The 26,123-nt window shown below is 39.9% G+C and overlaps 4 protein-coding genes across 6 annotated transcripts in view; 3 read left to right on the top strand and 1 right to left on the bottom strand.

The window, feature by feature from the left end:
• The window catches only part of LOC309480947 (uncharacterized protein), a 75,307-nt gene that overhangs the window by 5,684 nt on the left and 43,500 nt on the right, over positions 1-26,123 (top strand). The gene's annotated exons all lie outside the window — the stretch shown is intronic.
• rprd1b (regulation of nuclear pre-mRNA domain containing 1B) lies at positions 6-12,455 on the top strand. 3 transcript variants are annotated; one of them, XM_082145705.1, is made up of 8 exons: positions 6-114; positions 1,132-1,312; positions 2,870-2,999; positions 3,089-3,228; positions 5,004-5,122; positions 6,158-6,284; positions 8,440-8,615; positions 10,592-12,455. In XM_082145705.1, exons 2-8 carry the CDS (start codon positions 1,162-1,164, stop codon positions 10,739-10,741), a joined length of 993 nt encoding a protein of 330 aa, XP_082001831.1. In that variant the 5' UTR covers positions 6-114; positions 1,132-1,161; the 3' UTR covers positions 10,742-12,455. The 3 variants fall into 3 exon arrangements, with proteins under 3 accessions (XP_082001831.1, XP_082001830.1, XP_082001829.1); XM_082145704.1 differs by having other exon boundaries at positions 12-118; XM_082145703.1 differs by having other exon boundaries at positions 53-257.
• On the top strand, positions 12,667-18,267 carry LOC309480986 (uncharacterized protein). The gene is made up of 4 exons (XM_082145766.1): positions 12,667-12,897; positions 15,001-15,339; positions 15,573-15,679; positions 16,565-18,267. The coding sequence occupies exons 1-4, from the start codon at positions 12,837-12,839 to the stop codon at positions 16,601-16,603; spliced, it is 546 nt and encodes a 181-aa protein (XP_082001892.1). The 5' UTR covers positions 12,667-12,836; the 3' UTR covers positions 16,604-18,267.
• The window catches only part of LOC309480972 (uncharacterized protein), a 36,288-nt gene continuing 28,655 nt past the window's right edge, over positions 18,491-26,123 (bottom strand). Inside the window, exon 4 of the mRNA XM_082145747.1 lies at positions 18,491-19,106. Coding sequence (XP_082001873.1) covers positions 18,964-19,106 — 143 coding nt within the window. The 3' untranslated portion in view covers positions 18,491-18,963. The remainder of the gene's footprint in view (positions 19,107-26,123) is intronic.

Here is a 26,123-nt window from a genome sequence, read left to right on the forward strand (position 1 = left end):
GTCGCGTCCCAATGACGTCACGCGCGCGACGCTCGTTTGTTTATCAACCCAACTTGCAACAAAATCCCATCGTGTTCAAACATTCTCCAAAAGTTTCGAGGAATATATATAGAGGTTTGTACCTTATTAACTCGATTTATTAATATTTCGACTTAAACTACCCTTCTAATCCGCGGTAGCTGGTATTTGAGGGGTTTCCGCGTGTGTTGTGCCATATTGAAGTTAAATCCAGATTAGCCAACTAAAACTGCTGACAGGTGAGAATGTATTTACCTTTATTTTTAGCTGTTGGCTTGATTTGTTTCTGTAATCTGCTTAATTTGCTTTTTCTGTATTGATCTTGCTTATTGCATGTCTCAGAAATTATGCATTACAACTAATCAATAACTCGGGACTCTATGCATGGAGTTCAAACTCTCTAATATCTCATTTATTAATCACACACATATATGCAACCAGACTGTATCGTTATATATACACGATGTTTTACTATATGAGGTTATTTTTTGAAAGAACAAATTCTCCATGTGGTTTCTCTAATACAAGTGGGTCATAAACCCTGCATGCATAATAATGATTTAAAATTAAGCTTAAGGCTTTAAGTAGTAGTTTAAGATGGTGTATAGTACATCACACCACAATATTTCATGTCAAATACATGCATAATGTGTATGTATGAGATTAGGTGACTGATAGAATTTAATATTATTATTGCATATTTAAAATGCATGTAACCGTATGAGAGAATGTGTATATTTTAGCACCATTGTAAACATTTTTTTCCAGTAGTCCATTTTAAATGGTCCTGCAGTAAAAGTAAATAAAAATGCAAATGTTTCTTGTCTAAGTAATAATGTAATGTAATGTAATGTAATGTAATATAATAAAAGAATTAGACAAAAGTTTTATTTTAAAAGTAGTTTCAGATGCAGAATAACAAACATTTATATGTGTCCTGTATGACATATCAAGCCAACTACCCATATTCTTTATATATTATATTATAATGAATATTAGGGTCCATCTTTTCCCACGAGCCGCATGTTTTGGCGTCAGCATTAGAGTAGGTAAAATGCAACTCTGTGGCGTGAGAAGCTTCAGCCCTGTTTCTAACCTGACGTGTTTCCTCAGGGTTGTTTGGAGAGAGAGAGAGCGATCAGCATGTCGTCGTTCTCCGAGTCCGCGCTGGAGAAGAAGCTGTCTGAACTGAGTAACTCGCAGCAGAGCGTTCAGACTCTGTCTCTGTGGATCATTCATCACCGCAAACATTCATCGCTCATCGTGCGTGTGTGGCACAGAGAGCTGAAGAAAGGTACGAGACCGTGTCACTGCTGTCAGCTGCGGTTTCAGGGTCACAGTGGTAGTTAATGTAAGGCTGTGTTCACACTTGGCATGTGTGGTGCGATTGCTCTGTTAGTGAAGTGTGAACGCTGCCATCTGAACCCTGGTGCCACCAAACAAGCGCACTGAGACGCTGAAAAGATGTGTCTCGGGGTATGATTGCTCGGGGTTCGTTTGGTCCGGACCAAAAAAAAATTATTAGTCCTGATCCGCTTAGCGTTCACATTTGCATTTTTAACACCGAACCTAAAAACACAGAACCTAAAGATACTGAACCTAAAGGCTTAGGGATACTGTATGTTCACAACCTGATTGATTGGCTTTTATTGCATATATTTCATGACTGAACTAACCAAACATCCAAAACAATGCTGTGTTCTGGGATAAATGCGCTCATTGTCTGTGCATAGCTACATATGATGGTATTTTGACCAGCTGAGCTCGTGAAGAGCTTATAAAATGTGTAAAGGAGTCAAAACAGCGTCCGGAGTCCCTCCGTCACACACACACACACACAGATCTGCTGTGAGGAGACCCGGTTCTGATGCCTGAACTGAACTGTGATGGGCAACATCACGACTATGATGAGAGAAAACTGGTATGCTTGAGCATTCTGTCCTTTGTAGGGTCACATCTTCCTGTTTTTGGTTCGTTTACATGTTTTTGTTCCGTGTTGCGTTCATATATCACTTGAATCGCACCAGAGTTGGTTTGGAAGCGGGCCGAGACCCATCTTGTTTGTTTGGTGGCACCAGGGTTCAGATGTCAGCATTCACACTTATTCAAATGAACCGCATTAACAGAGCAATCGCACCAGAGTTTGTTTTAATCGAATCAAACATGCCGTGTGTGAACACAGCCTCAGTCCGCGTCCAAACCAACTCTGGTGCGGTTTGAATGAAATATGAACGCAGGATGGACCAAAAACATGTAAATAAACCAAAAACAGGATGTGATGTCACAAGATGCGACCCTAAAAAAGGACAAAACGTTTTTCTCTCGTCATAGTCGTGATGTTGCCCATCACAGTTTGGTACAGGAGTCAGAACCGCGTCTCCTCACAGCAGATCTGTGTGTGTGTGTGTGTGTGTGACGGAGGGATTCCTGACGCTGTTTTGACTCCTTTACACAATTTATAAGCTCTTCTCAAGTTCTCAGCTGGTCAAAATACCACCACATGTAGATACGCACATACAGCGAGCGCATTTAGCCCAGAATACAGCATTATTTTGGATGTTCGGTAAGTTAGGTCACAATTTACGTAGAAAAAGCAGATCAATCAGGTTGTGAACAAATCTCTATGCCTTTAGGTTTCAATGTTTAAATGCAAATGTGAACGTTAAGCGGATCAGGACTAAATTTGTTTTGGTCTGGCCAAAGAAACCAAGCGAACCGAACCACAAGTGTGAACACAGCCTAAGACCAAACCTTAGGCTTCAAAAATGAATGAAATGCTCAAACATTTAAACTGAAACTTTGTTTTAAAGTTAATGATGATTAAATCGAATAAAATGTGTTTGTTGTTCAGCTAAAAGAAACAGGAAGTTGACGTTCCTGTATCTGGCTAATGACGTGATTCAGAACAGCAAGAAAAAGGGTCCTGAGTTCACCAAAGACTTTGAAGGCGTCCTGGTGGATGCCTGCTCACACGTGGCCAGGTAAGCTCCCCTTCACATGTGCTTCACGCGTTCATCGGCAGGGTTTTGTCCTTTCTCATGTGTGCTGTGTGTGTGTGTTTCTCTGGCAGAGATGGAGATGACGGTGGAAAGAAGCACATGGAGAGGTTGTTGAACATCTGGCAAGAGCGAAGCCTCTACCGTCCAGACTTCATCCAGCAGCTCAAACTGGCTATCGAGGACTCAGACAGTCCCAAACACAAGCCCACAGGTCAGAGTAACACCAGCACACTGCAAACTACACAGCATAGACTGTGTACTGCCAAACATTTGACTGGTAGTGTATGTTTAGTGTGTCATGCTACCCATAATACTTTGAAGTATGTGTATTGTGCTCATTACATTATGCAAATGTCCCCTTTCGCCCAGATTTGTTTATTGGTTTTTAAGCACAAAAAAGTGATAACACTAACAAAGCATAGAAAAATCCAATATCCAAAATGTTCACAGTGCATTTAATCATGGTTATTTGTGTAAAGATGTCTATGTCTTAACGTCTGGCAGTCTAGTCAAATAACGAGTCAAAAAGATTAATGCTGCATCCGAAATCAAATACTTCCCTATTATATAATCGTATGCGAAAAACAGTGCGCCAACATATGTCTGAATTCATATTCCACGTCCCAAACCACATACTATCCGTCCTAAATAGTATTTAAAGTTAGAATCAGAGTGTCCCACAGCATATGTGTTGATAGCATATGTGTCCCACAGTGTGTTTATAGTGTGCTGGATGGGTATTTTGCACTTTTTTGTGCGTAAAACCAATTAAAGGAACACTCCACCATTTTTTCATATTAAACTATGTTATTTCCTTAACTAAGATGAGTTGATACATACCTCTCTCATCTCAGTGCGCGCACTCAATCGCTCTGGCGCGCGGCGACACTTTGATAGCACTTAGCTTAGCCTAGTTCATTCATTAGGGACCAAACAGAGATGAAGTTAGAAGCGACCAAACACCTCCACGTTTCCCCTATTTAAATACAGTTACACGAGTAGTTACACGACCAAGTATGGTGACACAAAATAAAACGTGGCGCTTTTCTAAGCGGGTAAAAAGGATAACTATAATGTATGGCGGAATAGCACTGGGAGCACTTCGACTCGGCGCAGTAGGCAGGCAAGGCAAGGCAAGGCAAGGCAAGGCAAGGCAAGTTTATTTATATAGCACATTTCATACACAATGGCAATTCAAAGTGCTTTACATAGAAGAAATTAAAATAATGAAAAGAAATAAGAATAATTAAAACAGTTTAGAAAAATAAAATAAAATACAGTATTTTTAAAAAATAAAAAAATCAGTAATATCACGTTGGTTCTAATGACAGAAGTGAGAGGGAGAGGATTTTTCAGGAGTGATGATATCACTGTGCCGAGTCGAAGTGCTCCCAGTGCTATTCCGCCATACATTATAGTTATCCTTTTTACCGCGCGCCAGAGCGATTGAGTGCACGCACTGAGACGAGAGAGGTATGTATCAACTCGTCTTAGTTAAGGGAATAACATAGTTTAATATGAAAAATCGGTGAAGTATCCCTTTAAAAAACCTGGGAGAAAAATTAAATTTGCATACTGTGCACAATATACACACTGCAGAAGTGATGTATGCATCACTAAACGGACTAAAGTTTTTATCTCTCCAGATCTTGAAGATGTTTTCATCTTAAAGTTTTTGCTAAAATAGTTGAAATTAGCTTTGAATTTCATTAAAATCTAGAATTGAAAAGCATGACGAAGTGCTCATCACATGTTCCTCCTGTAATGGTTCTTTAAAAGCATCCCAGGATGCACCTGGTGCAGTTGTTTGACGAGCAGAGCTGCAATCTAGACGAAGAAGAAGAAGAAGAGATTTTATTTCTGTCACTACATCATTCCCAGACTTGCACGTGTTTCATCACTGCACTATTGTTCTAACACTCAGAAAACAGTCTGAATAAAGGATGAGTGTGTGTGAAGTAACGGTTGCATGCTCTTTTGTGGCAGATGATAGGAAAAACTTGAAGAGAAGCTACCAGAAGGTGCAGGAGGAAGAGGAGGAGGAAGATGATGATTACAGAGTTCAGTACTCTCCTCATGAGACGGACGCTGCCGCTCCACAGCTGGTATGATTTACACCGACTCAAAGAAACATGATTCTTACCAGGGGTTGAAATGAACACCAAATGCGGGTTAAAATCCACTGTGTCGAGTAACGCTGGCTCTCTCCAGACAATTTGGCTTTACTTATGTTTACTCACTCTGCTGGGGAAGTTTGTGTAAGCAAATCTGCGCAGAGCAAATACTCAACTTGAGTCATCATGATATATTAAACAGTGTATTTGCACAGAATCTGCTCATATTTGACCTACTTGAACACACTCGTCACTACACAACAAATAACGGCACACTTGTTCATTTGCATTGAAGCAACAGCGAAGATTAAAAAGCTTTTGGTTAACAGAAAAGACATTGTTTTTTTCAAACATCCTACATTTTTTTGATGTTCTTTGTACTGTATTAATCTGTCCTCCTAAAACACATTTATGGTGATGAGGATGAAAAAGGGAGGAGACGGCTGGATGACCACATTTTTTATATATATATATATATATAGAGAGAGTTCAGATGCAAAAGCCTCTAAGTGCCATCTGACATTTTCTTCTAGAATGATAATTTTTATAAAGCTTGTATATTTAAGTTAAGTTATTTCACTTAAATGACAATTAATAGGTCAATTGCATTGCCATTTAAGTGAAATTATTTAACTTAAATATACGAGCTTGATAAAAATTATCATTCTAGAAGAAAATATCAGATGGCACTTAGAGGCTTTTGCATCTGAACTCTTCATATTATATATATATATAAGCTGTGACATAGTTAATCTGGTTTATTTCATCTACACCTCTTTTTTGGCTAGTAGCCAAATTGTCCAGTGAGTGAAAAAAGTTAATTTCAAACCCTGATTCTAACCCTTGATTCTTTGATCAATTATGGTAAATATAATAATAATGGTATTTGTTTCCACTGCTGTTATTGCGATGATGCCCTTTTGAATATGGCTCATCTGATCAGATTTTAGAGCTGTGACTCTCCAGATTAGTGAAGATGAGTGTGATTGATTGTGATTGATTGTGATGAATGTCCTGATCCCGCAGACGGAGGATCTGGTGAAAGCGCTGCAGGATCTAGAGAACGCGGCGTCTGGAGACGCGGCCGTGAGACAGAAGATCGCATCACTTCCACAGGAAGTGCAGGACGTTTCCCTTCTAGAGAAGATCACAGGTGAGTCCTCACGGGTCGACATGTAAGGGCGCATTCACCCACAATTCCCTTGTTTTCCATGTAAACATGCATTAAAAGTAGGGGTGTAACGATACATGTATTCGCATTGAACCGTTCGAAACGAGGCTTTCGGTTCCGTACGCATTACAAACCGAAAATGTTGTTACTACCCAGCGCTAAGAGATCCAGTAAAGAAAGCTTTTGAATTCAAGACTGAAGTAATAACATCGCTGTGAGATCTAGTGAGAAACATTCACATTTCTCTGTTATTAACGGATCAAACGGCGCTGATGTGGAAACCAGGAGGAACACTGTGCCATGAATTAACTATATAGGCTTTAAGTCCACAGATCAGCAACATTCACCATGGCTTTACTGTAGTAACACTCACTGTAACCATGGAAGTCTGGCAGGAATAGTAAAATGATTTCAAGTACGTCACGCATCTTTTTCCAGCACTTCAAAACTCAAATAATAAGCATATTTAAATGTTATTTTTAATGTGATGACCAAAACTTTCTTTGTTCATCCTTCAAAGATTTCCCCCATTTATAAAACTAAAAGTTTCAAGATGTAGGAAAACACACTTATTTAAAAATATTTTTTTCCTTTTAATAAATATTTATTTATTTTTTAAATCAAAGAAATTTCTCTGGCATTTCTTTCTTTTTGCTGTTTCGACAAATGACCGAACCGTGACACCACTGTATCATTTCGAACCGAACCGTGAATTTTGTGAACCGTTACACCCCTAATTAAAAGGGTTAGTTCACCCCAAAAATGAAAATTCTGTCAGTAATGACTCTCACTCATGTCGTTCCAAACCCGTGAGACCTTCGTTCATCTTAGGAACACAAATGAAGATATTTTTGATGAAATCTGAGAGCTTTCTGTCCCTCCATTGACAGCAACTTTCAAGGCCCAGAAAGATAGTAAAGACATCGTTAAAATAGTCCATGTGACTCAAGTATTCAACCTTAATGTTATGAAGCGACCAGAATACTTTTTGTGCGCAAAAACATCTCTTCTCTTCTGGGTTCTCCGCCAAAACGGCGCTTCATTAGCTTGAATGAAGTCTATATGCTTCATAGAGAGAGCTATAATAATATACATCACCCTTTCTCTTTCCATTTGCTCTGTTTTTTCAAACACTGAACTTCAAACTCATCGACTCCACTTTGTTCATTCTTGAATTTACCTTTTGCCTGTGTGGTGATTAGATTAACGGTAGCGCTTTATTTTACAGTCCTGTTCCCCATGGACATACTATGTACTTATTATAGTTATTACAATAATTGGGTACTAACCCTGAACCTAACCTTAACCAATGCAGTTACCTTATATTACACAGTACTTTCTTAGGTAAGTACACGTACTGTAAAATAAAGTGCAACCAGATTAAGTGTTTTGGACTGGTGCTTTGAACTGAATGTGATGCGTCCGGTGTGAAACCTGTCAGGTGTCCTAGCCGTGACCCATCCTGTGTTTAATCGCCCCTTTTCCATGCATTCACTTTGTTCAAAGAAAGGGAACCGTGTAAAGAACTAATATTAAAGATCACAGTAAGCATACAGATCATTGACAAAACATGTTCTTGTAAGATGTGTGGTGTAATCGGTACACATGCTTTTCTTACTTAGTATGTTTGTCTTGTTTCCAGTCCAAATATCTAAAAATTCTTAAATCAAGATGCATTTACTAGATGAAGATAAGATATTATGTCCTGTTTTCTTTGGGAATTAATCAAAATTAAGTGAATTGATGCTTAAAAAGAAGCTAAATGATCTGCCAATGGGGTCAGAAAAATAATGTTAATTCAAACCGAAAGAAGATGATATTTCTGACCCCATTGGCAGATCATTTTGCTTGTTTTAAGCAAAAACTCACTTAATTTTATTTTATTTTCCCAGAAAACAAAACTTAATATCTCTCGTCATTTCACTACTTTAGTAAATGGATCTTAATTTAAGAAATTTTGATATTTGGACTGGAAACAAGACAGAAATACTAAGTAAGAAAAGCATTTTCTGCAGAGTAACACCGATGTTGTCACAGGTGTAATATTAATTGTTGGGTAAATTCCCTCACCGCTCACCCCTAGTTCTGCGTGAACGGTCCCTGACTCTGACTGATGAAACTCTCCTGTGCTCTGCAGATAAACAGGCGGCAGATAAGCTGTCGAAGACGGTGGACGAGGCTTGTCTTCTGCTGGCCGAGTATAACGGACGCCTGGCCGCGGAGCTGGAGGACCGTAGACAGCTGGCCCGTATGCTCACAGAATACATCCAGAGCCAGAAGGAGGCGCTCAACGAGAGGGAGAAGAAACTCGAGGTACCAGAGAGACTCTAAATGATTTAAGGAAAAACACTGTGCCTTTCTTTCTCAAACAAACCAGTTTGATTTTCTTTCTTCCATGGGAGAATTTCTGCTGAATATCAGAGCTGCTGCTTTCAATGCATTTAAAGTGAATGTGATTTTTTTATATTTTTTTAACCATCCAGCTTCAAAAATAGACAAAATAATAATATACAAGTAGTCCATATGACTTATGTGCTATATTCCAAGCTTTTTGAAGTCATCCAATATTACAATACATCAATAATGTGACAAAAAGACCAACATTAAATCATTATTCAGTGATAAATCTGCCCTCTGCCTTTTTTTAATTATTATTATTGTGTTTGAGCCTAAATTTGGTTTTAATTCCTCACACAAAAACTGGTTTCAGAAGACGTTGAATATAGCGACATGTCATATGCACAACTTTTATGATACTTTTGAAATTCTCATGGTACTTTTTCTCATTTTTGGAGCTTGAAAACACGCTCTGATATTCTGTAACGCTTCCTTTTGTGTTTCATGGAAGAAAGTAAGTCAAATGTGTTTGGAAAGACATTTTTGGGTTAATGCATTAATTAAATTTCCTTTAAGTATTTCTGAAAAACACAACCATTCAAAAGTATGGGGTTTGTAAGATATTTAAGTTTTAAAATAAATAAATAAGTCTCTTATACTTACCAAGGCTGCATTGATTTGAAAAAAGAAATTTGAGTTAATAGTCAAGTCAAGTCAAGTTTATTTGTATAGCGCTTTTCACAATACAGATTGTATCAAAGCAGCTTCACAGTATTAAATTAAAATAATACAACAAAGTTTGTTTCAAGAGGAATTTATTGATTGATAAAATTAAATTAAATATCCCCAAAATATCCCCATAATACAGTAATATTGGGAAAATCTTATTACAACAGACTGAAGACTAGTGTGAGTTCCAACATGATGCTTTAGTTTTAACAGTGAAACACTGGATTCCTAACTAATTCCTAACTGAATGTGATGAGACAAGAAACGTTTTGTGATTTCAAAGTATTAGACATACGATTAAGAGTGAATGTGTGCATATTTAAAAAATTACATATTAAGTATACATATACAACATATAATAGTAGTAGTGTTTATTTATCCCTGTAGGGAAAGTAGTTTGCAGCAAGCTCACACAGACATCACAGTTGGCATATACAAACTATAATTTAAAGCAGATAAATCTAATTTATGATAACCAGACCAGCTGACCATCAATCAACACTAGAAGAAGAATTTAAAAATCGAATATGCATAGTTTATTATTTGCAACTTCATAACCACAATTAGATCTAGAACTGCTTTTACCATTCTTATTTCTTACTCTTTATTCCCTTAAATCCCTTTTAATCCATTATTTATTTAATTCCTTTTAATTGATCAATTGACCGTTCATAAAGACCTGCCTCCTTTAGTTACTGTTGCTATGTCCGACAAGCGACGCCGCTCTCACACACACCATGTGAAAAACACATCGTGGAGGAGAGAGGACACTGACAACACACTGACAGACAGGACAGACCAGCTTACTTTTGATATGAAACAAAGTCTCAACTTTCAAATTTGGTCATTTTTTTAAAGAAATTTTAACAATAAATAGCGTTTTGTGGCTCTTTAATGTGTCGTGACAGATCGCTGTAGAGCATCAGTTAAAGCTGCTCGTGAACCGATCATCTCTTCCTTCTAGTTCATTTATAGCATCAAATAAACATGAATGAACATAAGGAGTGTTGTTTTAGATGTCAGTGTACTCCACTTTTCAAGTTCAAATCCTCCAAAGTTAATCTACTAACTTTCCTGACTGCTTTGTCGGACAAAATGGCGGATTTTGATTGGTCAGATCGCCTGTCAATCAAACTCCCTGCGAAGGGTCAATTACAGCCTTAGTTTGAACAGTAGTGAACGTTGTCTGATCCATTCATTCATTGATTGATTTATCATTTCAGGAATACAAGCAGAAACTGGCTCGTGTCACACAAGTGCGGAAGGAGCTCAAGTCGCACATCCAGAGTCTTCCGGATCTGTCTCTCCTCCCGAACGTCACCGGCGGCCTCGCACCCCTGCCGTCTGCCGGAGACCTCTTTTCCACTGACTGAGCGCCTCTATCAGACTCAAGTCCTCTAAGACACTGGCTTCCTCCTGACCCACGGAAACACCAGAGGAGAGCAGAGCGACTGATCAAGATCCTTCGCCCACTTTTGTATTTCAGTAGTTCTCATGCCAGCCAACAAGGTTACGAAACCTCACAGAGATCAAACCCACCAGTCGACCCGTCACTAAACCGGACTCAGAGTGTGGAGATTTTGTTTTGGTGTGACTTTGCTGTGGAAAGCAACCCTCTTTTGCTTTTGTCTTATACCTGTAGGTCTTTAGTTTTAATGCTCCAAGTACAATTTTGCTTCATTTTGGTTTTGGAAGAGACTAAACATGAGGATTCGATTTTAAAGCCCTCACTGCTATAGACTGAGTTCATGAAATCAAGAGAAATTAATTAGGTAACTCATGCTCATCATCAAACTGATATATTTTGGTTACAAACTTGATCTGTTCTCCTTCAAATGATTATTTTGCTGAGAAATACAACAGATGTGCTGATATTTGTGGAAAAAATACAGTGTGATCCCATTGTCTCCTATAGTCACTGTATGTTTACAGTGTCTCTCATTAAATGACCGAACACATTCAACAACTAAAGGCATTTTGATACGAGTGAATTCTTGAATATCGGATGGACGTGTAAATGATGCTGTGAAGCGTCTATTAAATATAAACTGGCTGAACATATGTGTGTTTAGAATCTAGACAATACATCAAGCAGATATAATACTGAAGTTAAGCTTTTTCAAGGGTTCTCTTTTTGAAACGTATATTTATACGTACGTACGGACGCACACACACACACACACACACACACACACACACACACACACACACACACACACACACACACACACACACACACACACACACACACACACACACACACACACACACACACACACACACACACACACACACACACAAACAAACACACACACAGAGAACTGTAAGAAACCGGCTGAATGAAATGGGATTTACAAACAGAAAAGCCTGACAAAAACCAGCACAAATACCAAAACAGAAGAAAACAAGATTACAGTGGGTTAGGGAGAAGCAGTCATGGAGTGTGGATGATCGGATGCAAGCGATATTCAGTGATGAATAACAAATATGCATTGGTCAAGAAGATGATATTGGAACTTTAGTCTGGTGCTGTTCTAATAAAACATATAAAGATGACTGTCTGAAGAAAACTATCAAATTTCCCAACTCGTTTATAATATGGGTTGCATCATGTCAGGTAAAGGATCAGGAGAGGTGTCAATCATTATCTCAATAATCAACGCACAGGTGTACAATGAAATTTTGGACACTTTTCTCATTCCATCCATAGAAAAAATGGGTTTAGTAATAAAGTCATTTTTCAGGATGACAATGCATCTTGCCACAGAGCAAAGACAAAGAGTGTTTCTTCAGGAAAGGCATATCAACTCAATGACATGAACTGTCACCTGCTATTCGAGAAAGTTGGAAGCAGATTGATGGGGGATATTGTTTTTCATTAGTATTTGTGTTTTTCACAAGTCAATGCCTCAAAGAATTCAGGCTGTCATAAAAGTCAGAGTAGGAGCAATAAATTACTAATTGTGTCTTTTTTGTTGTTGTTGATTCAGTTTTTTTCCTCAACATTAAGTGATTCCATCCTTTTTTTTCTCTGCTTGATCTGGGAAAAGACATGCCATCATTATTAATAAAAAAGTAAGTGATTTTTTTTAAGGTGTGTTTCATGAAGCCAGAATGCAAAACCTTTTTGTTTGCTATAAGGTATAAAAGCTAGGTGACCATTTTGTCTACATCAATGCCCATGTCTATCCAAAGAGAAGAACTTTCTCCGTTTACATGTGAAGTGTGACTCATAAGTCTCATGACTCGGCAGTTATAGAGTAGTTTGGGCAGGACATGAGAGCAAGAAGAATATCACGCCACCGGTGACAGGCGAGGGGTGTCTCTTATCTCGCCCCAATCCAAGATTTTAGTGCAGCTTCCTTCTACTTGAACAAGCAGAGAGATTCAGATTATTATACAACAGCAGCGCTGGTTTTGCATGCGTGAGGTTGGAATGTCAGCGTCCTCGTGAGAGCCTTGATAAAGATGCCTGGAACTGTTTCAACTTCCACTATAAAAGCAACCTGTGTCACTAGGATGCTACAAGGTAAGACGTTATAACATTTCAGAATTGCACGACAACGACGTCTCAGTCTCTTTAATTTGCATGTTTCAAACTAGTGTTAATTTCGTTAAAGAAATCTATGACGAAAAAGGTTTTCGACCAGGGGTTTTCCATGACTGACCAGTACAAGGCAGTTCGACACTGATGATGACGACACGACACATGCAATATCGTTGACGTAAAAAGACGAGACTAAAATGTACTTAAAATATAAACTTGACCAACTCCACTTTTTGTATTTGTAGAATAAAAGAGAAGACAAAACATTACAAACTGTTTTTAAGCCGCTACGAGTCATTAGGGATTTCAAGAATTTATCTTTTTTTAAATATCCGCGGAGATTGTGATTTCTCAAGATTACCAGATCACGGCCAGGATTTTATATAAATCATCGTTCTCGGTCATTACGTTCACCTCAGATCTGATACCCCGCAGCTGCTGTTCGCACAAGATCCCTGACGTTTAAAATAGTGGATTTTAACTACAGTACAACTGCAATTACTAATACAGACCGTAGACCTGGTTGTAAAATGATGTGTGAATAAAAAAGTAATAAAAAAAGAAAAGAAATTATGTCAGCTGATTTTTCTTCTTCATATCCCTTTTGAAACGCTGTTATGCGTGTGATGATTTCTAATTGTTTCACGTCAGACAAATGATTATATAGCCCACTAATTAAACTTAAACAGCACCATATGATCATATGTAGGCTATCACTTCATAATAACTTACTGTTAAACCATGTATTGCTTAACAGCCCATAAAACATGAGCTCTGCTAAAAATAGCCTAATTACTGGAAGTTGCGTAAAAGATATTCCTGAAGAGGAATATTCCAGTATTTTAAAGAGACCAGAGAGACTATGACAAAAGACAGCTGTTGATTGTTATGACTTTAGTAATAATAATAAAATAGACATTATACTGTACAACATGACACCACTATGAAAGTTTGAATATTTACAGTTGATACTGAACAATATAATATATGTTAAATTACCACAAAATGGAACAAAAAATATATAAATGATGCACAGTTTGAACAATTACTTAGTGGATTTTATAATAATAGCCAGATACCTGGGCTTTGTACCTCTGTTCGGCAGTAGATCATTAGATTCATTTAATCTCTTATCTCATGCTCAAGAAATGTATGTATGACCTGCATAAATGTCAGCTCAAAATAATCACGTAATCATCCCTGAGAATCAGCACTGAAGAACCTGTCAAGCGCCTCAGCAACTTCAGTGAACAAAGCAGATGAACTGAACCAATGTCCAGAAGTCCCCTGAATGTTCACACCACCCTTTAGTCTTCATGCTATGACATGCACCTAATAAGAATAAATCAAAATAATGTAAACAGAAATGAAAACATGTTAATATCACAAATGTTGAAAAGCAGAACAAATCATCTATTACTTTGGCCTGATATTGATACACCCAAAATATAACCTATCACTGCCTTCTCCAATGCAGGCTTTAGGATCACAATGTTTGCTTCAAGTGACCTTGATTATTTAAAAGATTCAATGTTAATATCAAATAGTTTTGTTGTCAAGACACTATGCAATTGTTGATGCGTATATGCTAAAAAAAATAATGGTAACACTTTAGTATGGGGAACCATTCTCATTTTGAACTTGTTGCTTATTAGCTTGCATATTATTGGCTGTTTATTAGTACTTATAAACCACATATTAATGCCTTATTCTACATCCATCAATCCACCCAATACCTAAATTTTACAACAATATGTTTATTCCCATGGTATCCACAATTCCACATACAGTGATACTGATTTCAGTCGTAGAAATTCAGGTGAATTGGGACACTTTTCGCCACCCTAAGTATTGGTCATTGATTTTTTTAAAAGGCAAAAAAAAAAAAAAGTCACATTTAAGAGATATACAGTAGGCTACAGAAATAGGCAATATAGAAAATAAATGATGAAATCAGGTCAATTAAATAAAATGTATAAAATAATAGAAAGGGTTAAGTATAAAGAAGCTCAAAAAGAAGTTGTGAATAAGAATGAATTAAATGCATCGGTTGTTTAAAGTAATATATGTTCTTTACCTTTTCAGCTGCACTGTTACTCTTTCTGGCCGGCTGTACAAGCTCTGATGTTCCCACGACTGTGAAGACTGTTCAACGGGGAGCGACTGTGAACGAACCCGTTTTAAACATTTCTACACTGGATAAGCATGACCAGCTGATGGCGTTCCATGGAGGAGAATTAAGTGCTGAATATTTCTGTGATAATGGGATATGTCACAACCTCCCAAAAATGGTGTGCCAGTTTCAGATATACTCAGAGTTTTTATGTTTCACCATCCCCAATGTCAACCTCAGTAACTCTGGCACATACAAAGTCGTTCTCAATGGACATAAGGATGTCCGGACCTTGATTCTTAATGTTGAAGGTCAGTATGTTACAGTAATATTGTCATTCCTGCTCTTGTAACATGTTGGCCTTAGTTGTGTCCTTCATTTTTACATTGGGTGACGACTGAACTAAAGGTGTCAAGGATAAATCTTACTGTCCTCACTGCAAACAAAAATGCTGTATGACTAAGATAATCTGAGATATTGAGGTATATCTGATGTCATGTGTGAACTACTTAAGTTGTGTTTTTTCCTGTTTTTGCCTTTACAGAGGTTCCACAACATCCACAACATTCCATCTTAATTTGGTTACTCCCTGTAATTGCAGTATTTATACTAGCAGCTGTCCTCTTCTTAGTCATCCGTTTAAACCGCAAGGTAAGTCTCATAATATTTATATTGGGACATGTAATTAGGATAAAAAAAAAAGATGTGTGTGTATATATATATATATATATTTGATTTTGATTGACAAAAAAGTCAATCAAAATCACCCATTAAAGAACTTATCTTAAATATCTTGAATGTAACTCGACACCCTTGCCTCATTTAGTATTCGCGGTTCTATGAATATGCAAATGAGCCCCGCCTCCACTCACTCACTCAGCTCAGAGATCCACTCGTTGACGATCACACGTTGATCTGATTGGTTACAAGGTAGTTTGTGACGTCAGAAACACCAGCGATTTCAAAGCGTGTGTTTGAGACTGTCTTTGATTCACTGCAGTTTTAAGGAGAAAATACTCAGCAATGCTGTCGACTTATGAATTTACACATGATTAGTCTTAAAGCGTATTAAAAACACCACATAGACACATAAACAACATTAAAAGCTGGATTTTCACCACAGGGGGACTTTAGATTAATGAGGGAAAAATTTAGCAGAAAAGCCTATAATAGGGTATAAAATAAAATAAAACCTATAAGTTTGTTTTAACAACTTGCCCAATATAGTGTGACATCATGCTCAGTGTGTGTGTTACATTGCTTTTCCCGGGCAATAAATGTGTAGTAAAGACTTTAAGGTATCTAGATATAAATTGACATTAAAAAATAAACTACCTTGCAAACTATTCACGGGAGTAAAAAGTGTGAGAACTGTAAATACCATATTTTATTTATAGAAACCAAACCACGCATGTTCTTAACACAATAACATTTAGTTTTGAGGCGAAATGCACTTCAATTTAGTTTTAGCGTCAACAAGTTTACAATTCACTATAGGTTTACTTTCTGTAATTGTGGTTTTGTTTTGTTTTACAGAAGTTCAGGTTTCAGAGGACAGAAACGACTCCGATATAACATTCTTACATTGAGGATTAAGGGAAATGATGCTCGTCCGGATCATTCTCATCAAGGTCCACAATTCATACCTGTCAACCCTCCCGTTTTCCTGGGATTCTCTTGTATTTTACCTTGCTATCCCGCTATCATCCCATTTAAATATTTTCCCGTATTTCTCCCGTATTTTTAATCTTTCTATATAAAAAAAAAAAACTGCCCCCAAACCAGTTAAGCGGAAGTCCCGCCCTTCAGCTAATTTCACTGGTTAGGGTTACAATGACGGTAGGTTTAGGGATCAAATTTTCCTTATTTTCTAATCCCAGTGTTGACAGGTATGCCACAATTACAAGATGCACAGGAAAATGAGAAATAGGATACGAGGGAAATAAGCTGGAACTTTCAAATGCTGTATTTAATCAGTAGGTTGTAGTCATGTAGCAAATAGATTTTTATAAATACACACACAATCATCCAGTTTAAAGGGAGACTTCACCGATTAGCATTAAGCTTTGTATCAGTAGAAACCCGGTAGTATTCTCGAGTGACCGTGCTTCCCTCCCTCATGTCCCCCTGAGACCAGAGATCTCTGTATTGTGTGTCTGGAGAAAAACCTCAGATGACACACCTCAGTCATTTAGTGTCATCTGAGGCCCCACATCATCACATAGCCTTCACCATACCTAGAGATTGGCATGGTTTTATTTCAGTTAGCCTAATAGCTGGTTTGATTTGCATTGAGAGATGATCTTATGGAAAGTACCCCATGCCAATCTGTAGGTATGGTGAAGGGTGTGTGATGATGTGGGGCTATTTTAATTCCTAAGGCCAAGGGAACTTCATCAGGATGCATGGGATCCTGGATCCATGAAATAACTGGCCTTTAAAAATTTTAATCTGCCTGCCTCTATATTAACATAGTTTATTTATGAACATGGGGTGTCCTGACTTATGCACCCTTTATTGTAAGGAAGAACTTTATTTATTTATTTACGATACATTATTTATTCACTAAGAAAATTGGTGTCTATAAAGTTTTCCTCCTTTTTTTAATTAAGGCATTAAGATCATTTTCCAAAAGATGATTTTTTTATTCCTCTTTTTAGTCAACTTTAGCATGGTTGACTTATGCTAAGCACTGCATGTATAATAATATATTTATTTTTGCTAGAAATGTGCACTTCTGTTTCTTAACCTTCCATGACACTTTTTAGAACGTAACAAATGTAGCGTACCTCATCTCATCTCATCTCATCTCATCTCATCTCATCTCATTTGATTTTCTTTTCTTTTTTTATTTGGAACATAATGCATTTAGACCAAATGTTACAGCATAGCCTTAGCATACTATATACACATTCTCATTTGAAGTTCAAACTAAATACTCCTAAAACATTTCTTCAGACTCTAAAGTCTGATTGGATGAACCACATTTGAAGTTCTTGTAGAATAATAATAATAATTCATTACATTTATATAGCGCTTTTCTCGGCACTCAAAGCGCTTTACATAGAAGGGGGAATCTCCTCAACCACCACCAATGTGCAGCATCCACTTGGATGATGCGACGGCAGCCATATTGCGCCAGAACGCCCACCACACACCAGCTTACTGGTGGAGAGGAGACAGTGATGAAGCCAATCAGTATATGAGGATGATTAGGAGGCCATGATGGACAGAGGCCACTGGGCAAATAGTTGATATGCCTCTGCAAGTCAGTTGATTTCATGTGCCAAGTGCAATAATGCTGATCATGAACCGTTAGCAATCTTTAGTCTACAACAAAACTACACTCAATATAAACTACTAATCTGCCAATAAGTGCCTGAAAGCTGTATGAGGCCATTGCACAGGTGCTCTCAAATATTCTGTGGTGATATGACCCTTTTAAAGTCACATCTACATTGCTCTACATTATTATTCAAAACAATTGTAGTATTTTTTTTCACAATGAAACATTTAAAAGACTGTTACAACCTACAATTTCATATCAAGAGAGATGTGTCTTATATTTGGTGCTGCTCTGTCAAATATGAGCCTTACTTTTTAAGTATTGAATGTATTTTTAAGTATTTGATTGTAAAAATTGTTTCTATGACACTTTTTTCAGTGCAATACACATAATAAACTGCTTATTTATAAAACCTTTCTTTATTTGTACACTTTAACTTGCTGTGTGTATTTTATATTTTGTAATATTTTACAATCAAGGTCAGACTGGAAGAATCCTATATAATAGTATGATTGATATTATAATGATTTATTTTGTGCATAAAGAAGAGATTAGTAGAAGTGACTGTGAGAATGGCGATATGCATCGCTTAAAATAAGAATACACTGATCACGTGATTCCGCACAGATTTGTGTCATAATCATCATCATCACACGGAAGATCGATCTCCTCTTCGGGCTGTGCAACATCTTATATGATCAACCACAAAGACGACAGTGGCAATCCCCACCAGACCCGACAGAACCAGTCTGACCAGAACCTCTGCCTCCCCACCACAACTCCCCACAGAGTCTGGAGATTCAGGAGAAACAGACACAGGCAGGGTGTTATTCATAAACCTAGATCTACACATAAGTAGCTCTGTCTTTGTGGAAACACAAGCAAATGTCATTGTGTCTAAAAGCTGATTGACCTTGATGATTAGGGTAGAACTCGTGTGTTTGTGGACGGGTGTTGCTGTTGCTCGCCTGTGATGTTCCTGGTGGACAGTTATAGTTTGTAAGGTTAAAGTTATTTGAGTGTTTTAAAAGTACTGGCTGTTTGCAGTCTGTCACTTCGTCCTAACTATTAGTGACTAATATCAGAAGTCCTAACGCTTTCGAAAAACTGCTTAATGGAGAAAAATATATTTTGTTTCGATTCAGTGATTCGGAGCTTCAATCTCGCAAAGTCAGGTGATTTCAGCAAACGAGGCTTTGTTTCGTCATAATGTTTCGAAACCATTTGGCGCTAGATGACGTTGATCTGGTTAACCTATTCTGAATGAGTGTCATTTTTTTTATTTTTTTTATTAAATTTTGAGTGATGAACTGAGTGTTGCGGAAAATTCAGGGTTTCTTATAATCATTCGTTTCCAAACTGTTTAATCATATGTTTCTGTGAGGTTTTCTAGCAGCTGAGGGAGGACAGGGAAGCGAGAGGCAATTTAGGTCGTAGATGAAGGCCTTTGGGTGTCTCAGGGACAAAGAACAGTGTGACCTGCACCAGGGGGTAGAAACCAGTCCGAACTAGCTGAAGATAGGGGGTATCTTTCTGGAAATTTACAAGAAATCTGGAAGGAGGAGTTTTTGCCAAGAAACTGTATAAAATGTCTCTGTTTTATTATGTCTAATAGGTATTCTATTTCAAAGCTGGGTGGCTGCGGCTTTTGTGAAAAGAATCCTCATTGAAATAAACCTTTTCTCTTTATTACAGTTTTGTCTCTTGAAAGTTTTCTTACACCTCTGATGCTGTTTGATATTAACTTCTGAAAATTGCCATTACATGAGAAATAAAATTTTCCTTGAGCTTTTGACATATAAGAGGTCATCATACTATAAGAATATCCTGCAAGTTTCAGAACTGAAAACTTCCTTGTTAGTCCAATAAAATCTTTTATTGACACCAGGTTTATATGTATATATTACATTTAATAGCAATTGCAATTGTTTTTTTAAAAAGTGCTATTAGGCCTACTCATTATACGTATGTGCGGGGGGAGGAAGGGAGAAGGAAGGGACTGGAGAAGGAAGAAAGGTTTGAATTTGGGGCATGGTGGTATAACTGTCAGTTTTTTTTTTTGTTTTTTTTTTTTGACCACTTTGTTATTTTAGCTTGGATTTTCGTTTGTTGGAAATATGAACTGAATTTAGAAATGCTTTTGAAATTAAAAACTTGGAACATGTGTTATGAACAAAATCATATTTTTAAATGAAGACGGCGTTTGGAGTGGAGTGCATGCAAAAATAATCACTGTTCCCTGAATCCACGGCCTAATACGAAAGGCCACACATATAAGACATACATTTCATTCTTGTTTTGCATTGAATACCGTTAAATTTAAAGGATTTGCCTAAAAATAATGTTTGTAAACAGTTTTACGGGTATTTTACATTATTTCTGAGTGTAAAATGCGACTCACACACCATGTGTGATTTATCAGGATAAGACAGGATAAAATATATAACTGAGCTTTATTAAAAAGTGCATATACAAATGGGGATAGGCCTAGACAATAAAACAATTATAATATGTTCATTACTCCCACTCACACACTAACTTTAATCACTGTTATATACTGTCCATGGCCCCAAAAAGTTAGAGAAATTCTGGTTTAAATGAAGGTATCTGTGATGACCTGTACACCAATAAATCACAACAATCTCGTGCTATGGCACTGATACAGGCAGCGGAAGATATTTACGCTATAGGCCCTATTTGCTTCTGCTTTTCGAACGTGGAAGTGTGATAAAGGCATGACATAAAGCCTCTAATGTGGATAACGGCATTTTGTACACGTCACTATACAATGACTAATACTACTTCTGAGTTGCACACACACATGTTCTAATATTTTCCCCCCGGTAAAGTATGTCGGGTTCTGACCATATATGGCACAAAATCTCATCTCAGCACTTTTGATTCTTACGCTATTTTTAATTTAGTCATTTCATCTGAATATCAACATTTGTGAGATATAGACAAAACAGATCTAACTTTGTGTCTGGAAATAGTGATCTATGACATTTTATCATGTAGAATTTTTTTTTTTCTTTTTTTTTTACTATATGTTAACAAGGGGTTTGTGCATGGGATATTCTTACTGAGATATTCCTTCCAAAAGGAGTAATAAAGGGAGAAGGGAAGGGAAGTAGCTTAAATCATGCAACCAGGTATTTTCATTCATGCGTGTCATTTTCACGCCTATAGGAGGCAAAGCGTGACACAATTTTCTTTTTTTCTTTTTTTCCCTTCTTTTTTTGTGTAAGTGTGCGTGTGGTCACTTCAAGGGTAAAATACAAGTCCTTAATGTAGTTAAACAAGTGCTTATGTATGAACTGTGACTTGCAGCCTATAGCCCAGCAAACATGCTCCTTTGGGGCCAGAATGGGCCCATTGTGGGCAGCCCACAGTGGGCCCAGATACCAGCGTGGGCCCAGATACCAGATACCAAAGTCAGCCCACAATTTGGGCTGTCCCACTGGGGCCCCACCTGGACCCCATAGTGTGGGGCCCCAGTGGGACAGCCAAAAGTGTGGGCTGACTTTGGGCTGGCCCACACAAATTAGAGCAGGCCCTCAAGTGGGCTGGATGTGGGCACACTGTGGGTGTAGGTGCAGTTTGAGCACACAGAGTGTATACACCCATATTACTATATGCAGAACAACTGCACTTGTTAAAGGTAGCAGCAATAAATTGAGGGTAATTTTTAAAAAAACAATTTATTTAAACATTAATAATAATTATAATTAATAATACATTGACATGGGCTTGCCCACAAAAAGCCCACATGGTGCCCTAAAGGGTTTGCCCTTGCCCACACTGTCCCACAGAAAACGTACTCGGTTACTAACGTAACCTCGGTTCTCTCTAGAGAGGAAACGAGTACTGCGTAAATCTTACGCTAGGGGAAATCTCTTTTCCGCGAGATACTGAAGCCAAAAAATTATCCTTAATTTTGAAATAATGTAAAACGCGTTGCGGCAGCATGCAGACATAGGCGAGACAGCTCGCGCGCCTATTGGCTGCCATGCGGCAACTGCAGCAGCCTATCGATAAGGCCCTATCGTGACGTCATCACCAATGGGGGCGCTTCGCGCCCCATACGTCACGTCCCGCCGAAACGGGCGTGGCCTGGGGCTATAAATATAGCATCGAAAGGCTAGCTTACCGGTTTTTCATCGCCGGAGCGAACCGGAGCGTGCGCAGGCACGGCAAGATACGCAGTACTCGTTTCCTCTCTAGAGAGAACCGAGGTTACGTTAGTAACCGAGTACGTTCTCTTACGAGAGGTACTCTCGTACTGCGTAAATCTTACGCTAGGGGAAACAGTGTAAAACGCTGTGCATGCTATGATCCAGCACCAAAGTCCCAAGGGCAGGTGCCCGGGCTCATGTAGTACATGATCATAAGTGACTCACAGAGAGCCCAGGAAGAGTGGCTAGAATAGCATCATTCCTGTAATGCAGCATCCTATAAGAACAGTTATAGTGATGGTATTTACTCAGTCAGGGCGACCCCGGCCTGGACTGATGAATATAGTGGGTCTTACACATTGCCCATAGAGCTGCGCGATCTAAACGAGCGTTGCTCGCGCTATTTCGGTATTCTGGGCCGGACGTACTCGGGGCAGACAGTACCGATTTTTAGACTGAAAGCAGCTTAGCTTGCAGAGCAGGAACCTCTAGGTTATAAAACCTTATAAATGTAGACGGGGAGGCCCAGCCTGCCGCCATACAGATATCTTGCAAGGCAATCCCACTAGACCAAGCCCACGACGAGGCCACGCCTCTCGTGGAGTGCGCTCTGACACCTAATGGGCACTGCAAGCCCTTAGAGGTGTAAGCCAGCGCTATAGCATCGACTATCCATCTGGATAGGCTCTGTTTCGAAACGGCGAGTCCCTTAGAACGTCCGTAGAGTGAAACAAAGAGCTGCTCCGTCTGTCTGAAAACAGACGTGCGGGACACATAAGCCCTTAGCGCCCTGACTGGGCAAAGGAAGCTGGCGTCCTTCTCCTCGTTAGAGACCGGCAGGGCAGACAGGGAAATTACCTGGGCCCTGAACGGTGTATTGAGGGATTTAGGGACGTACCCGTGCCTTGGTTTGAGTATGACTTTCGAGTCATTTGGCCCAAACTCCATACACGTCGCGCTCACTGAGAGCGCTTGTAAGTCCCCTATGCGCTTCACTGAAGCGAGAGCCAGAAGAAACACCGTTTTGAAAGACAAGTGTTTGATATCTACTGACTGGATAGGCTCAAATGGGGCACCCTTCATGGCCTCCAAGACCGTAGAAAGGTCCCATATGGGGACTGAGGGAGGTCTGGGAGGATTTAACCTCTTAGCTCCTCTAAGGAACCGAATGACCAGATCGTTCCTTCCTAGTGACTGACCAAGCGTTGGTTTGGAAAACGCTGCTATAGCCGCCACATAGACTTTGAGCGTGGATGGGGCTCTGCCTTCATCCAGTAGCTCTTGTAGGAAGGAGAGAACCTCCGTTACTCCACAGTCCAGGGGTGAAAAGCCGCGTGCTGTGCACCAGCTGGAGAACACTGACCATTTTGAGGAATAGAGCCGTCTCGTAGAGGGAGCTCTAGCCTGCATGATCGTGTTTAACACTCCCTCTGGGATATCAGAGGGTACCCGTTGATGGCCCACGCATGTAGGGACCAAAGCTCCGGGCGAGGATGCCAGATCGAGCCCCTGGCTTGAGAGAAGAGGTCCCTCCTCACTGGTATTGGCCATGGGGCAGTGCTCGTCAGCTGCATAAGAACTGGGAACCAAGCCTGGTTCTTCCAGAACGGAGCAACCAGTAACACTGAGCATCTGCTTTCCCTGATCCGCTCTAATACCTGAGGTAGGAGCGTGATGGGGGGAAAGGCATAGAGCGGGCAGCGGGGCCAGACGTGGGCCAGCGCATCCCTGCTCTTTGAGAAAAATTCCGGGCAGTGAGCGTTTTCTTGAGACGCAAACAGGTCTATCTTTGCTCTGCCGAATGTCTGCCACAGCAGTTGGACTGTCTGCGGATGCAGTGACCATTCTCCTGCTGGAACATTGTTCCTGGACAGTCTGTCTGGTCCCACATTCAGGTGGCCAGGCACATGCGCTGCTCTGAGCGAGCGCAAATTGTGCTGAGCCCATACCAGGAGGCGTTTCGCTAACCTGTATAGGTTTCGGGATGTGATGCCTCCCTGGCGATTTATGTAGGCTACCACTGACATGTTGTCCGAGCGGACCAAGACGTGGTGTCCTGCTATTTGGGGACGAAAGCGCCTCAGCGCGTTGTCGACTGCCATCATTTCCAGGCAGTTTATGTGCAGAAGCTTTTCCCGTTCTGACCACTGGCCGAAAAACGGTCTGCCCTCGAGCAGTGCTCCCCATCCCGAGGTGGAGGCGTCCGTGGACACCACCTTCACACTCGAGGAAGTCCCCAGGCTTACACCTGACTGGTACCAGTCGGTCGCTCTCCAGGGTATCAGTGCTGAGACGCATTTCTGATCGACCTTGAGACGAAAGAGACCTGAAGTCCATGCTCGACGCGGTACTCGCGCTTGTAGCCAGAACTGCAGTGGGCGCATGCGAAGCAGACCCAGCTGGAGAACTGTGGATGCTGCTGCCATGAGACCGAGCATCCTTTGAAACTTCTTTAGCGGGACTATAGTGCCGCGGCGGAAGGTTTCTGTCATGCGCTGAATAGTCAATCTGCGCTGTAGCGATATTTGAGCTGTCATTGACAGCGAGTCCAGTTCTGTGCCCAGAAAAGATATTCTCTGACTGGGAGACAGTGAACTTTTCGCCCAGTTGACTTTGAGACCCAGATTCTCGAGATGTTCGAGTAAAATGGTTCTGTGTTCTATGAGCTCCGTATGTGACTGAGCTAGAACCAGCCAATCGTCCAAGTAGTTCAAAACTCGCATTCCCCGAAGTTTCAGGGGAGCGAGGGCTGCGTCCATGCACTTCGTGAATGTACGGGGTGCTAGGGACAGGCCAAACGGTAGGACTGTGTATTGATAAGCCTGGCCCTCGAAGGCGAATCTCAAAAATCGCCTGTGACGTGACGCTATTTGTATTTGGAAATACGCGTCTTTCAGATCTATTGACACAAACCAGTCCCCGTGGCGAATTTGCGCGAGGATTTTCTTGGTTGTGAGCATTCTGAACCGGCGTTTTGAAAGCGCTACGTTCAGTTGTCTTAGATCTAGAATGGGTCTGAGACCCCCGTCTTTTTTCGGAACCAGAAAATATCTGCTGTATAGCCCCCCTTCGCTCTGAGCTTGAGATAAAGGCTCTATTGCCCCTTTGCTCAACAGTTTCGCAATTTCGGTACGAAGTACACTTGCTACTTCCTTTTCTACCGTGGTTTCGACTCGCACCGCACAACGGCGGGGACGTCGAGCGAACTGTAGCGAATAGCCTCTTTCTATAATGTTCAGCACCCATTCTGATACACCGGGAAGCTTTGCCCACGCATGTGCATGCATAGCTAAGGGTTGAATGAGATCGGAGCTCTGGTCGTGACATAGTGGCGACCGGGGAGCTTCGGTATGCTGTATTATAGACACCGCATTTGCAGCGCTCGAGGCGGGGAGTGTTTTGATCACAGCGGGCGGTTCGCCCGCGCTCGGCTCTCTCACGGCAGGTAGCTGAGAGACGGCGAGCGTGGGGGAAACCGAGGGATTCGTCATGTCTGTGAGTGAATGTGGGCGCAGGACAGTGGGCACATTTGCACTGAAAACACCATCGACCTGAGTCGGTTGTATGTGTGTTGGTTTCGTTTTTACAGAAACCGAGAGACATGCAGCGTGTAGTGTTTGTGGGCACTGGGACG

This window comes from Leuciscus leuciscus (assembly GCF_965113295.1).
Source record: "Leuciscus leuciscus genome assembly, chromosome: 18".
In the NCBI taxonomy this organism is placed as follows: Eukaryota; Metazoa; Chordata; class Actinopteri; order Cypriniformes; family Leuciscidae; genus Leuciscus; species Leuciscus leuciscus.

Bases quoted from the DNA above. Each gene is read 5' to 3' on its own strand.
- LOC309480986 (XM_082145766.1), top strand. From the start codon at position 12,837: ATGCCTGGAACTGTTTCAACTTCCACTATAAAAGCAACCTGTGTCACT. The intron at 15,340-15,572 runs GTCAGTATGTTA...TTGCCTTTACAG, and splicing joins CTTGATTCTTAATGTTGAAG to AGGTTCCACAACATCCACAA. The intron at 15,680-16,564 runs GTAAGTCTCATA...TTTGTTTTACAG, and splicing joins TCATCCGTTTAAACCGCAAG to AAGTTCAGGTTTCAGAGGAC.
- rprd1b (XM_082145705.1), top strand. From the start codon at position 1,162: ATGTCGTCGTTCTCCGAGTCCGCGCTGGAGAAGAAGCTGTCTGAACTG. The intron at 5,123-6,157 runs GTATGATTTACA...CTGATCCCGCAG, and splicing joins ACGCTGCCGCTCCACAGCTG to ACGGAGGATCTGGTGAAAGC. The intron at 8,616-10,591 runs GTACCAGAGAGA...TTATCATTTCAG, and splicing joins AGAGGGAGAAGAAACTCGAG to GAATACAAGCAGAAACTGGC.